The sequence below is a fragment of the Neophocaena asiaeorientalis genome, unplaced genomic scaffold (assembly GCF_003031525.2).
Source record: "Neophocaena asiaeorientalis asiaeorientalis breed wild unplaced genomic scaffold, Neophocaena_asiaeorientalis_V1.1 scaffold40, whole genome shotgun sequence".
In the NCBI taxonomy this organism is placed as follows: Eukaryota; Metazoa; Chordata; class Mammalia; order Artiodactyla; family Phocoenidae; genus Neophocaena; species Neophocaena asiaeorientalis.
In genome coordinates, this window is record NW_020185335.1 from 15935445 (window position 1) to 15946821 (window position 11377).

Below are 11377 nucleotides of genomic sequence, written 5' to 3' on the forward strand. Positions count from 1 at the left end.
CCTCATTCAGACGGGTTTTTGAAAATCGGTTTTATTGAAATGTAATTTATACGTAATAAATGCGCCTGTTTTAAGGGTATAGTTTGAGTTTCGCAGCATAATGTACTGTGCACTTGTTAAAAATGGCGTGCTGTAAAATAGAATTTATTAGTGTCTTGGGGTCAGGGACCACTTTGACAATCTGATAGAAAACCACATAAGCTTTTAAAAACTATCAGGATTTATTCTATATCATTGAAAAGTTTTAGCGAGGAAGATTATTCTTTTCTGAAGAATCACATGTTTATGTCTCTCTGTTTTCATGTACAATATAGTGGCCAGTCTCTGAAATAAATCTAGATTGGAAGAAATCTAAATTGTGTAATTAAATAAAAGCAAACTTGTTCCAAAGTAAAAGCGTCATTGATGAGGTTGCTCTTGTTTGACTGGAATAAGAACTGGATGTTGTTTGGTGACCGTCGACTCGCGGACATGGGTCATCTTCATGTTTGTAGCCCAGTTCTGCTGGCAGCAGGAGCCAGACCCTGGATTCACATTCACAAACGCATTTGGTAACAGGTGGTATTGGAACCCCTGTAGATTTTTTCACTGCTCGAGGGCACATTTGGTTGTGGATTACAATAATTTTCTAAGATTCTTCAGGTTAGCTTCACGTCACATCACTTCTTTTGTCCTCAAGTCTGTGAGAAAACCTTTAGCAGAGGTGGCCTCACCCATGCCAGTTTCTAGCTACTGAAAGATGGTAGAAAGATGAGGCTTTGTCGTCCCCGACTGCATGCCAGAGAAGAACTTCCTCAGTAATGTAAAGTTTTAATGTTTTCCCTCTTTTAATAGTAAAAATAACTTTTTTTTTCCCAGTAGCACTCTTAGGGGCCCTAAAACGAAAGATGTTTTTTGTTTTGTTTTGTCTTTTCGGCCGCACCGTGTGACTTGTGGGATCTTAGTTCCCCGACCAGGGATCAAACCCGGGCCCAGCAGTGAAAGTGCCGCGTCATAACCACTGGACCGCCAGGGAAGTCCCCGAAAGGCTTATTTTTACAGAGCCAAAAACAGTCTCTCAGTAAACCAAGCAGTGGATGAATGGAAACAAAAGTAAGATTTCAGCTTCTAGCCGTGGCAGAATAACTGGTACTCGAGCCGCCTTCTTGCCCTGAATAACTATCAAACTAGCAAAATGCATGAGTGAACTGTTTGCAGACATTAGACCACGAGCACTGCAGGTCCGAGGTCCCCTGGCCCCCTGTGCCGGCTTTCTGACTGGAGACACTCTCCAGAGGTGAGCACAGGGAGGCTGGCCCAGCAGATCGTGGAGCTCCTGCTGAGCCAGGGAGCAGGTCAGATGTGGGGTCTGTAGAAGTGGCTGGAGTTAAGGGGGAGGGGTGCTGGAGAGAAGGAGTTCCGGAAACCTGCTCGGAGTCTTGGGCTCGATACTAAGGTGTACTGGCCCAAAATGATAAATAAATAAATTTATTTTAAAAAATTATAAAAAAATCGTAATACAGTACCCCTGTGCACCCACCAGTATGGCCAAAATGAGAGCAGCTCAAGGCTGCTGGGCCAGCGGCCTTGGCGGGGGATGAAATTGTCCGACCGTTGGAAACACGCCTGGCAATTCAGCACAAACCTGACGCCTCACACCCCAGCAACCACTTGTGAACACTTACCCAGAAGACTTCACAAATCTTCACAGCAGCTTAATCCACAGTAACCCCAAAACGGAAACAAAAGACTCCCAGTGGATAAACTTCATGTGGTATAATCCACGCAAAGGAATACTAGTCACCAGGGACCAGGAGCTAACGCCTAATACAAGAGCGGGACAAGCCTCAGAAGCTGTACACTCCAGAAGACACTGACCGTGCGGGCACGGCGTCCTGGGACAGGCAAAGTCACAGTGGTGAAAACCCTAGGGTTCGCCAGCATCGGCAGGAGGCTTAGCTGGGGGTGGAATGAGGCCTGTATTTCTGGCATAACAGGAGAGTTTTGTCTCTTGATAAGAGTATAGGTTACACAGCTCTGCCAAAACTTGCCCTGTACATTCATTTCAAGAGATGTAAATTGTACCACGGTTTTGTTTTGTTTTTTAAAGAAAAAGCTTCCTACCCCCCAACAGAGATCCAGCCCCTCCCCCGTCCTCACCGAAGTGTTCATGGTGCCTTGTCCTGGAGATTCCAGAGAGCACACAGGCAGCAGACAAGACCCTCTGGAAATAGGGACCCGTTTGGGACCTCAAAACTGATGACCATGGCAGCTCCTGGATTGCAAGTCAGATCGACGTCAGGACGCTGGACAGCGTGGGCAGCAGCGTGGGTGGCAGCGAATTGTGCTCCTTCCCAGAGCTCTTACCAAAGCTCCGCAGGGTCCTGTGTGCAAGTGTCAGAGTTTTGCTGTCCGTTGAAGTTGACCTTGGCATGGAGCTCCTTATAAACTGGAATTTCTGGAAACACCTCAAGCTTCCACAGGGGGCTCAAAAATGAGAATTTTTTTTTTTTAAGGATGTGAGCATGACAATAAAAGTAAAGCAGTCCCGGGCTTCCCTGGGAGGCGGCACCAGTCCTGAATGCTGGACAAAGCGTGGGGCTGTTCCTCCGGGACCCCTGCTGTGGAGAAGAACCGTCCGCGGGGCCCTCACTGCAGCTCCTCCCTTCGCACCGAGGTCCACGGCGGGGCCTGGCCTCACGGTGCTGTCCCCACCGCGGTCTGCGTGGTGCTTTCGTTACAGAAAAAGATCTGTGAATTTGTTAGACAAGCAGGCGTCACACAGCCCTGAGCTTCATCCTTGCCGCGTGGGAACCTTCGCTGGTGAAGGTGCGAAACCAGGGAGCACAGACGCGCATGCGTCCATTCCCTTGAGACTAACGTCAGAGCCCCGGGCCCCGGGGGGACAGGCAGTGGCCAGTCGCTGAGGACTTCGCCCCAGTTTTTGTTTGTTTGTTTGTTTGTTTTGCGGTACGCGGGCCTCTCACTGTTGTGGCCTCTCCCGTTGCGGAGCACAGGCTCCGGACGCGCAGGCTCAGCGGCCATGGCTCACGGGCCCAGCCACTCCGCGGCATGTGGGATCTTCCCGGACCGGGGCACGGACCCGTGTCCCCTGCATCGGCAGGCGGACTCGCAACCACTGCGCCACTAAGGAAGCCCCCCAGTTTTGTTTGGAAATCATCTCAGGGTTCTGGGGTTTAGAGTGGATTTTATTTTTATTTTTTTAGCTTTATATTTTTCAGATGTTCTGAATCTTTTATGTAGTTTTTAAAATTTATTTTTGGACCTCGGTGAACCAGGTTGCATCCCTCTGATCTGGCTCGTGAAGCGTGGTGTTGGTACTGCGTGTCGCCTCCTTTGTTTGCTGATTCATTTACTAGCAGAAGGGCCAGAACTTGTCCCGTGACTTGTCCCTGCCCCGTCTCCTCCAGAGCGAGGGTGTGAGTCTCCTGGGACCTTCCTTTCTGCATCGTGTTCCTGAGGCCCGCGTGTGCACACGAGCGTGGTTCATCCCTGTTCACCACTGTCTAAGGCTCCCCTGACGGATGCGTTACCATTCTTGTTACTGAGTATCTCCTGGTCCTGTCTGCTGGTGTAGAACAGCTGGCCGGAGTCCAGGTGGGAGGAGGGAAGAGTGAGGCATTAGCTGAGCGTATGTGTTTACCCTGGGGTGGTGCTTGGTAGGGGGAGAAGTTGTCCCGTGTGGGATTCCTCATCATGTCACCCCGAGGACAGATCCCGTAGCCACACAGCGCCCCAGCATTCTCTGGGACCATGACTGAAGTGGCCCTGGCCCCGCGCTGCTGAGAGGGGAGCGTCGTGGCCACTGGGCTACTGGACATCTGTGGTCCTCCCTCTACAACCTCAGCGACCTGGGAGGTGCCCGCCCACCTTCCCCCGCAACACGCGTGCATCTGAGAGTCACCTTTTCATTTGTGACTAGGACGCACCCGTAACGCCCTTGCTCCCCCATCTGTGTTTCCAGATAAACATCGAGGACCTCGAGGAGGCGCCCGGGGTGAACGGGGACAGGACCGACTGTCTGCTCATCGACGCCGCAGCATCAGGGAACAAGAGGAGGGCCCAGCGTGGACACTCAGAGTCCAAGAAGGATGGCGACGTGACGGACGCGGCGGTTCCCCCAGAGCAGGTGCAGCTCCCCCTACACACCCCGCTGGCAGTCTCTGAGGGCCATCTTGTGAATTGCCCGGCTGCCCCCAGACTTCCTTGGGAGCCCTTATCAGATTGGCTTGGAGTCCTCAAGGCTGGTGGCGGCTGGCGAGGGGCCACAGTCCGGGTCCCCTAGACACGTCTCCCTGGCACGAGGCCTGCCCCCTCTGTTTTGGGAGAGCGCCCTTCTGCCCAGGTCGGGTGTGTTCTTTGCGACTGTGTGTCTGCAGCTCAGGCCGGGTGGACCAGGGCCCTCGGTGGGTGCCCTTGAAGAGACACATAGTCCAGGTCAGGGTTGGGTGTGGTACCTGAGCAGCACGGTGAGGAAGGGGGTCCCTGTAGGAGGCTCTTCGTCCCTCACCCAGCAAGTGCTCACTGCGAGCCAGTCTGTGCCCCCCAGGGACCTCTGGTGCAGCTGGGCCCTCGACTGGTCTTGGGGTGCCGGGGGTCTTCCTCGAGGACCTTCACACTGATGGAAGGTGGTGGCCGGGGGAAGGCACGAGCGGTCTTGAGGTGGGGGGACTGCAGGTGTGGCGGCCTGCGGTGCGGAGCCCTGGGCTCCAGGCCGGCTGAGTGTGGCAGACAGTGGTTGACACGGTGACGGGTGAGAGCGGAGGGCAGGTGGGCGGAGGGTCCAGACCCCGTGAGCGGTCAGGGAGATCTCAGAAAGGTGGGGGCCAGCCAGCGTCAGGGAGACCAGTGGGAGGTGTCAGTTGCTGGAGAGAAGTGGTTGTGTTCATAGGACATTCAGAAGGTGGACGGCCGGGCGGTGGGCCTGCTGCTCTGTCTTCCTGCAGCTGGCTGTCCCCCTGCAGCTGGCTGCTCTAGTTCTCGGATTTAAGATGTCATTGTGTCTTTCCATTGACCGAAATGAGCTTCTTTTGTCAGTCTAATACAAGTGGCAAACTCCGCAAGAAGAAAAGGAAACAGAAAAATAAGAAAAACGCTGCAGGAGAAAGCTCGGTATGTGTGGCTGGTGGATTTGCTCTCTGTGTTCTTTCCGGAATGTTTCTTGAGGTGGTGTTGAAAACATTTCGTTTTTTCTTGATATTTTATTTGACTAATTCAGAGGTCAGGGGAAATTACCAAATTTGTTCCCTTTGATCCTTGAGGGTTAGAGCCCATCTCCGTGCTTTCCATTTTCTAGCAAACGTCCGAAATGATGCTCTTCCGTTGGCAGAGTCCCTTCCTGGTCTGTGATTCTGACTGTTCCTCTTACGAAGCATCTCTTCTTTTTTCTAAATGTACGTGCAGTACAGGGTGTTCAGATTGTATTGTCTTTCAGGAAGGAAACACAATATAATACTTGTTCTTTGTAAGAGTAAATCTTGCTATTGATGGTTACTTATAAAAGTCAGCAAGTCAGTGTGGTAGTGAACATGTCATTTGGGGACTTGCAGGAGAATGGGCTGGAGGACATCGACCGCATCCTGGAGAGGATTGAGGATGCCAGCGGCTCCAGCCGCCCAGGCCCGCCCCCACTGAGTGCCAAGAAGCATGTCCTGTACGTGGAGCACAGGTGTGGCTTCGCCGAGTGAGGAGCGCTCGTCTTCGGGGACAGAGGGGAGGGGACGGGGCAGCCCTGACCTTCCAGGACCTTTCTCTAGCTCTGCGTGTCTGGGAGCGTTCTTTCTTGAGCTGCATTAAAGCTGCCATTCGGGGGTGAATTTTCCACCCCCTGTTCCTGTAGGTGCTTAATGAAGCCCTGTCCCTACCGCAGACTGTTGCCAGCATTCAAAATCAGCCACCTTCCTTCCTAAGGCAGTGAAGACCCCTCGAGCTCGTGCCCGGGCTCACGCTGCTCTGACTCGGCCTGGCGAGTGGTGGCCGGTCTCGGCCACGGGCCTTGTGGTTGCAGAGAAATCAGGCCTGCTGGAGAGCCGCTCTCCATGCTGGGTCCTTATGTGACTTCCTGACATTCTCAGGATCGTTGTTAACACACTCAATTTCATTTTTCTCTGTAAAATTTTCAATTCTCTAGACACTTGAATCCAGACACGGAACTGAAAAGGTATTTTGGTGCCCGAGCCGTCCTGGGGGAGCAGAGGTAAGACCAACACTGCTGTGTTCTCAGCTGAGGGAAGGGAAGGGAGGGTGTTTACAGCCACAGTGAGAAAGGAGGCCCGTGGGACCCGAAGGGGAGTCGAGGAGAAGTCGCGTGGCCTTGTCTGTGGGTGTCGGGCTCCATCACGCACCGCCTGCTCTCCCCCGCGAGTCCTAGTTTTACAAAGATTCTGAAGTTTGCGCTTCTGGCCTTGAAATCTTAGCCAGATTCATTTTTGCTTTTCGGTCGAGAGCAATACCGATGTGGGGTTTGGGTTTTGCGATAAGTTTGACCTTCGTGAACGTGAGTTCTGGTGGCTGGTGCCGTGCAGTCAGCGCCGCGGGGGCGTCCGGAGCATGGGGATCCCAGACCTCCCGTGGGAAGGGGGCTCTTCTGCCTGGGCTGCTCCCTCGCAGGGCCCAGCCCCGACTGCGGGAGCTTTCCCTCGGCAGAGGCTTATAAATGCTGCTTATAAAAAAGAGCTGCTTATTCAAGCAGTTCCGAGCCGTCACCCTTGCCTCCCACAGATAAGCCTTCAAGGCTGTTTGCTGCGCGTCCTGGGCCCCGTGCACATGTCTTGTTTCCTGGGGCCGTAGGTTTCTTCTATCTCTCACACGCCTGGTTTGCAGGCTGGGTCCTGAGCACCATTTACCCTGCACTACTGCGCCAGCAGCATGGGGGGAGCAGGCTCCCAGGGCACAGGTGTCGGGGTGCACTTGGCTGCAGTGCCTGCTAGTACTTGGCGTGAGGGTGCCCGGGAGGGGTGTCATCCGTTGCCCCCCGAGAGTTGAACCCCTACGCCCCCCGTCTGCGTGCTGCTTCCTCCTCGGATCCATGGCAGGTGTAGGAGGCTTTCAAGTCTGTCATAATGTGAAGACGAAGAATAGTCTCTATGTGTTTGTGTTTTTGGTCTTTTTTGAATTGGGGCGTAGTTGTTCTACACTGTTGTATAGTCTCCACGTTTTTGGTCTTTTTTGAATTGGGGCGTAGTTGTTTTACACTGTTGTATAGTCTCCATGTTTTTGACTTCTGTTGTTTTGTTTTGTTTTGGCCGTGCCGCGTGGCATGAGGGATCTTGGTTCCCCAGCCAGGGGTTGAACCCGTGCCCCCTGCAGTGGAAGTGCAGCGTCTTAACCGCTGGGTCGCCAGGGAAGCCCCTGACTTCTATTTGTTTGATTTTGAGTGAGGTTGAGGAATTTTTTCATGTCATTCGCTCACACTTTCCTTGTATTATTCATTGCATTTGCTGTACAATTTGCTTTTATTTTTGGTGTAAAGTTACTCAGGACAGAAGGGTCTCTGACTTTGTCTTCTTTTTTGGAATATTAATGAAAAACATTTTAACTCAAAATGTTCCCCTTTTTTACCTGTATTGCCCTGGGCTGGACCTTCCACCCCAACCCGCCCTCGCTTCCTTTGCGTCTGCCTGGTCTGTCTGTGCATGTTACACTTACTACTAGTGGTTAGTTCATCGTAACTGCACTTCCTGATTTTCACAGTGTTACTACAGTCGTTATTTATCACGTTTCCTTCCTTAAACAATGAAGTCCTGTGCATGGGCTACCTTGAGAAGCCGTGGTCCCTCCTCATCCCCTCGGGACCTCCAGGTGCCGTGTGTGCTGCTCTCTGCCGGGTCCTCCCATCTGGACCTCCTCTGCCGCTGGTGTCTGCTCCCCCGCTGGTGCCCCACCTCCCAGTGGCAGCCTCATGGACGGCTCACTGCAGGGCTGGACCATCCCTGGGATTCCATAGATAGACAGGACAGTTCTGAGCATCCAGTTAATTCTCCTTTTTTTCACAATTACCAATTACCCAGAATCATCCCACATTTTAGTTTCCTTCAGATTTTGACCATGGTTTTCTTGAAGAGTTGTTTTTTCTCCTGCAGTTTTTTACTTTTATTTCATCCCATTCCTAACACAATCCAGATTTTTACTCAATTTTTTTCTTAATGAAATAGTTCATATTATCAGAAAAGGTATACAGAGTAATATACATGGGTCCACTTGGCCACTACTCAGCTCAAGAAATAAAGGATCGGTGATAGAGCAGAAAGCCCTCGGTGTGACCACGGCTGTGGGGAGGGGCTCGCACCTGCAGCAGAGACCCCCGGATGAGAGAGCCACGGCACCGAGCCCGGGGGAGGGAGCTGGGCCGGCCCCGCTGCCCGCTCGTGCCCCTGTGTCTGGCTGGCTTTCTTCCAGAAGCGTGTGGGTGTTTGCTGCTGATGCCCCATCTCCATTGCTTGTTGGGGTGGGGCCTCCCGAGAGGGCAGATGAGAAGGGCCCTCTGCCCCGCGCAGCCGCGTTGTCCATGGGAAGGCAGCTCATTTGTGTCCGCGGGTCACTGCCGGCTCGCTCTCACCTCTTCGTCTTCACATTAGGTTCTCACCTTCTGTTTCTTTTCTCCCTTTCCTAACGTTTTGCTGGACTACGGGTTTCCTGTTTTTCTTCCCTCTTCCGTGGTGGTTTGGTTGCTCGGATCGCAGTCTGCCGTCTCGTCCGGCAGGGTGACGGCCGTTGTCAAGGCGGTTTGCGTTCTGTCCTTGTCCTGCCCTTGCCCGCAGGGGTCTGGCAGCACGGAGGTAAAGCCGTACCCTGTCTGTTTCTCCTCAGGCCGCGGCAGAGACAGCGCGTGTACCCCAAGTGTACGTGGCTGACCACCCCTAAGAGCGCCTGGCCCCGGTACACCAAACCAGGTGAGGGCGCGGGGCTGCAGGGCCACGCCTCTGCGTGTGCAGAGCCAGCGTGCGTGTGTGCGGCCGAGGGCCGTGCGTGGGGCTGGGGGGAGCCCCCTGTCTGGGCACAGACCCCCACCCGCCGTGTGTTTTCTTGACCATGTGCAATCAGCGTTTCTCCACCTTCTTCCTTTGTGCTGTGGATCCTACGCCATAGGAAGCAATCGAGTTCATTTTTAAACGGTGATATTTTATATTTTGTTGCAAACTGGAGAGTAATTTAATAATAATTTAAAGAAAATTAACATTCATTTAATAATTTAAATTAGTGATTTAAAGAAAAACAGCAGCAGTGCAGAAAGGTTTGGGTGCAGGGTCGTGCCCTGCCGGGGGGGCTTGGCTGTGTGGCATCAAGGATCATGGGGCCCCGGGGCCTGGGATGCCCTGCGAGACCCCCTGTGCTCAGCGAGGACACGGGAAGCCATGGCCCTAGTGGGCATCTCACCCCCCTTTTCCTTCACTCCCATGTTCCCAGCAGTGGCCCCTGAGCACAGGCAGAGAGAGGGGCTCATTGCCACGGGGTCCTGTAGGGCTGCCCTCGATGGGGCCTTTAGGAGGGTGTCGCCAGGGGCGTCCGGGACCCTGACCGGTCTCCTGAAGGTGACGAAGGGAGATGAAGTTGTCAGGCTCCCGAGAAGACCCTGGACCCCATCCACCCAGAGTCAGCGCGAGAAGCAGAGAGAGGACGTCGTGGCTTAGCAGTCCCTGTCGCCTCGAGGCCTGGCGGTGGCCCCTGCGCCCTGTCCCACTCCCGCCTGCGTCATGGCTCTAAGCAGACTGTCTGGGGCTGACCGGATGGGGTGGGGGAGGCGGGCTGTGCGTGTCCCCTCCCTGTTGTCCTGGGATGTCGCTGGTGTGGCCCAAGCCGCGGGCGGTCCGCCCTGCGCATCCTGACGCAGGCACCCCCCCACCCCAGGTCTGTCGATGCGGCTGCTAGAGTCTAGGAAAGGCCGCTCAGCCTTCGCCTTTGAGCACAGTGAGGAGTACCAGCAGACGCAGCACAGGTTCCTGGCCGCTGTGGAGTCCATGGAGCCCAACAACATGGTGGTGCGCGGGCACCCTGTGGGGTCGTGGAGGCGCGGCGCGAGCCGAGCTGCCGGAGGTGGGCCCGGGGCCTTCCTGGGCCTCGTCCCATCAGCTTCCTCCTGCCTCACAGGTCCTGCTGCAGACCAGCCCCTATCACGTGGACTCGCTGCTGCAACTCAGTGACGCCTGCCGCTTCCAGGAGGACCAGGAGATGGCGCGGGACCTCGTGGGTAAGGCCTAGCGGGCGGCCCCACCTCAGCTGTTGGGGATGTGGTGGGTTTGCCAGGATGTTCTTTAAGTAACAGCTTTATTGAGATAAAATTCATCTACCGTGAAATTCGCCCCTTTAGAGCCTACGGTTCCTTGGTTTTTAGTATATGCAGACTTGTACAGCCTCATCCGTGTTGATTCTGGGTCACTTCCACCATGTGCGAAAGAAACCCGCCTCCCCTAGCCCCTGGCAACTGCCGGTCCGCCCTCTGTCTCCGGACTTTCCTGTAAATGGAATCATGACACACGTCTCCATCTGGCTTCTGTCATTTACCGTGATGTCCTCAGTGTTCACCTGTGTGAGCCGTGTGTCAGGACGTCATTCCTTTTGTGATGATGTACGGTCCACGTTTCGTGGCCTGTTTCCACCCTCGGCTCCTGAGAATCAGCCCCTGGGGGTGCATGGGCTTCAGGAGAGGCGTGTGGTTCCTGCGGCCGGAGCGGGCGTGGCCAGGTCACACCTCTGGTTGACGTGATCCCCGTGGGCACGTCCTGGCCCGTCACTTTCCAACTCCTAGTCTCGTGGCCACCTCCCTTCTGGAGCTTTCCTCAGGAGCCACAGAGGACGGATTTGCAGCCACCGCGCAGAGGCTGACAGCCGCCCCGTGTCTGTCGCCTGCAGAGCGCGCGCTGTACAGCATGGAGTGTGCCTTCCACCCCTTGTTCAGCCTCACCAGCGGGACCTGCCGGCTGGACTACCGCAGGCCCGAGAACAGGTGAGCTGGCCACCCAGGCGTTCATAGGCGCACACCATCTTCCCTCGCGAGTGTGTCGTAGGCGTCACAGGTGACGTGGGTGCTAGGGTGGGCGCGGGGGGGGCAGGTGCCACGGGACTGTCCACGAGGGGTCCCGCTGGGGTCCCAGGGCTTCGCGCCGTGTCCAAAGCTTAAATGCAGGAGGGCTGGACCTGAGGGTGGACGGATCAGGCTGGCCTGGGGTTTAAACTTGTCCACGATAGGAGGGAGCCTCGCCAGCCACCTCACCGCCATGGGACCTGTAGTCGTGTTTCCTTGCGTGTTTGGACTCAGTCCGCAGCCCACGCGTTTGGGATCCTCGGGAACGCCTTGCGGGCAGCAGTGTGAATGCAGCCCCACCGTGTTCCTGTCACGCACGCCCGTGGGACCCTCTTCCTGCAGACTCCTTTGACCCGA

At 54.8% G+C, this 11377-nt stretch overlaps 1 protein-coding gene across 1 annotated transcript in view; it reads left to right on the plus strand.

The window, feature by feature from the left end:
* The first annotated feature begins 1178 nt into the window (after positions 1–1178).
* Positions 1179–11377, plus strand: part of TCF25 (TCF25 ribosome quality control complex subunit) — a 17115-nt gene continuing 6916 nt past the window's right edge. Inside the window, exons 1-10 of the mRNA XM_024735487.1 lie at positions 1179–1276; positions 2252–2375; positions 3965–4129; positions 5038–5112; positions 5550–5668; positions 6131–6196; positions 8809–8891; positions 9847–9977; positions 10087–10186; positions 10849–10942. Coding sequence (XP_024591255.1) covers positions 1179–1276; positions 2252–2375; positions 3965–4129; positions 5038–5112; positions 5550–5668; positions 6131–6196; positions 8809–8891; positions 9847–9977; positions 10087–10186; positions 10849–10942 — 1055 coding nt within the window. The remainder of the gene's footprint in view (positions 1277–2251; positions 2376–3964; positions 4130–5037; positions 5113–5549; positions 5669–6130; positions 6197–8808; positions 8892–9846; positions 9978–10086; positions 10187–10848; positions 10943–11377) is intronic.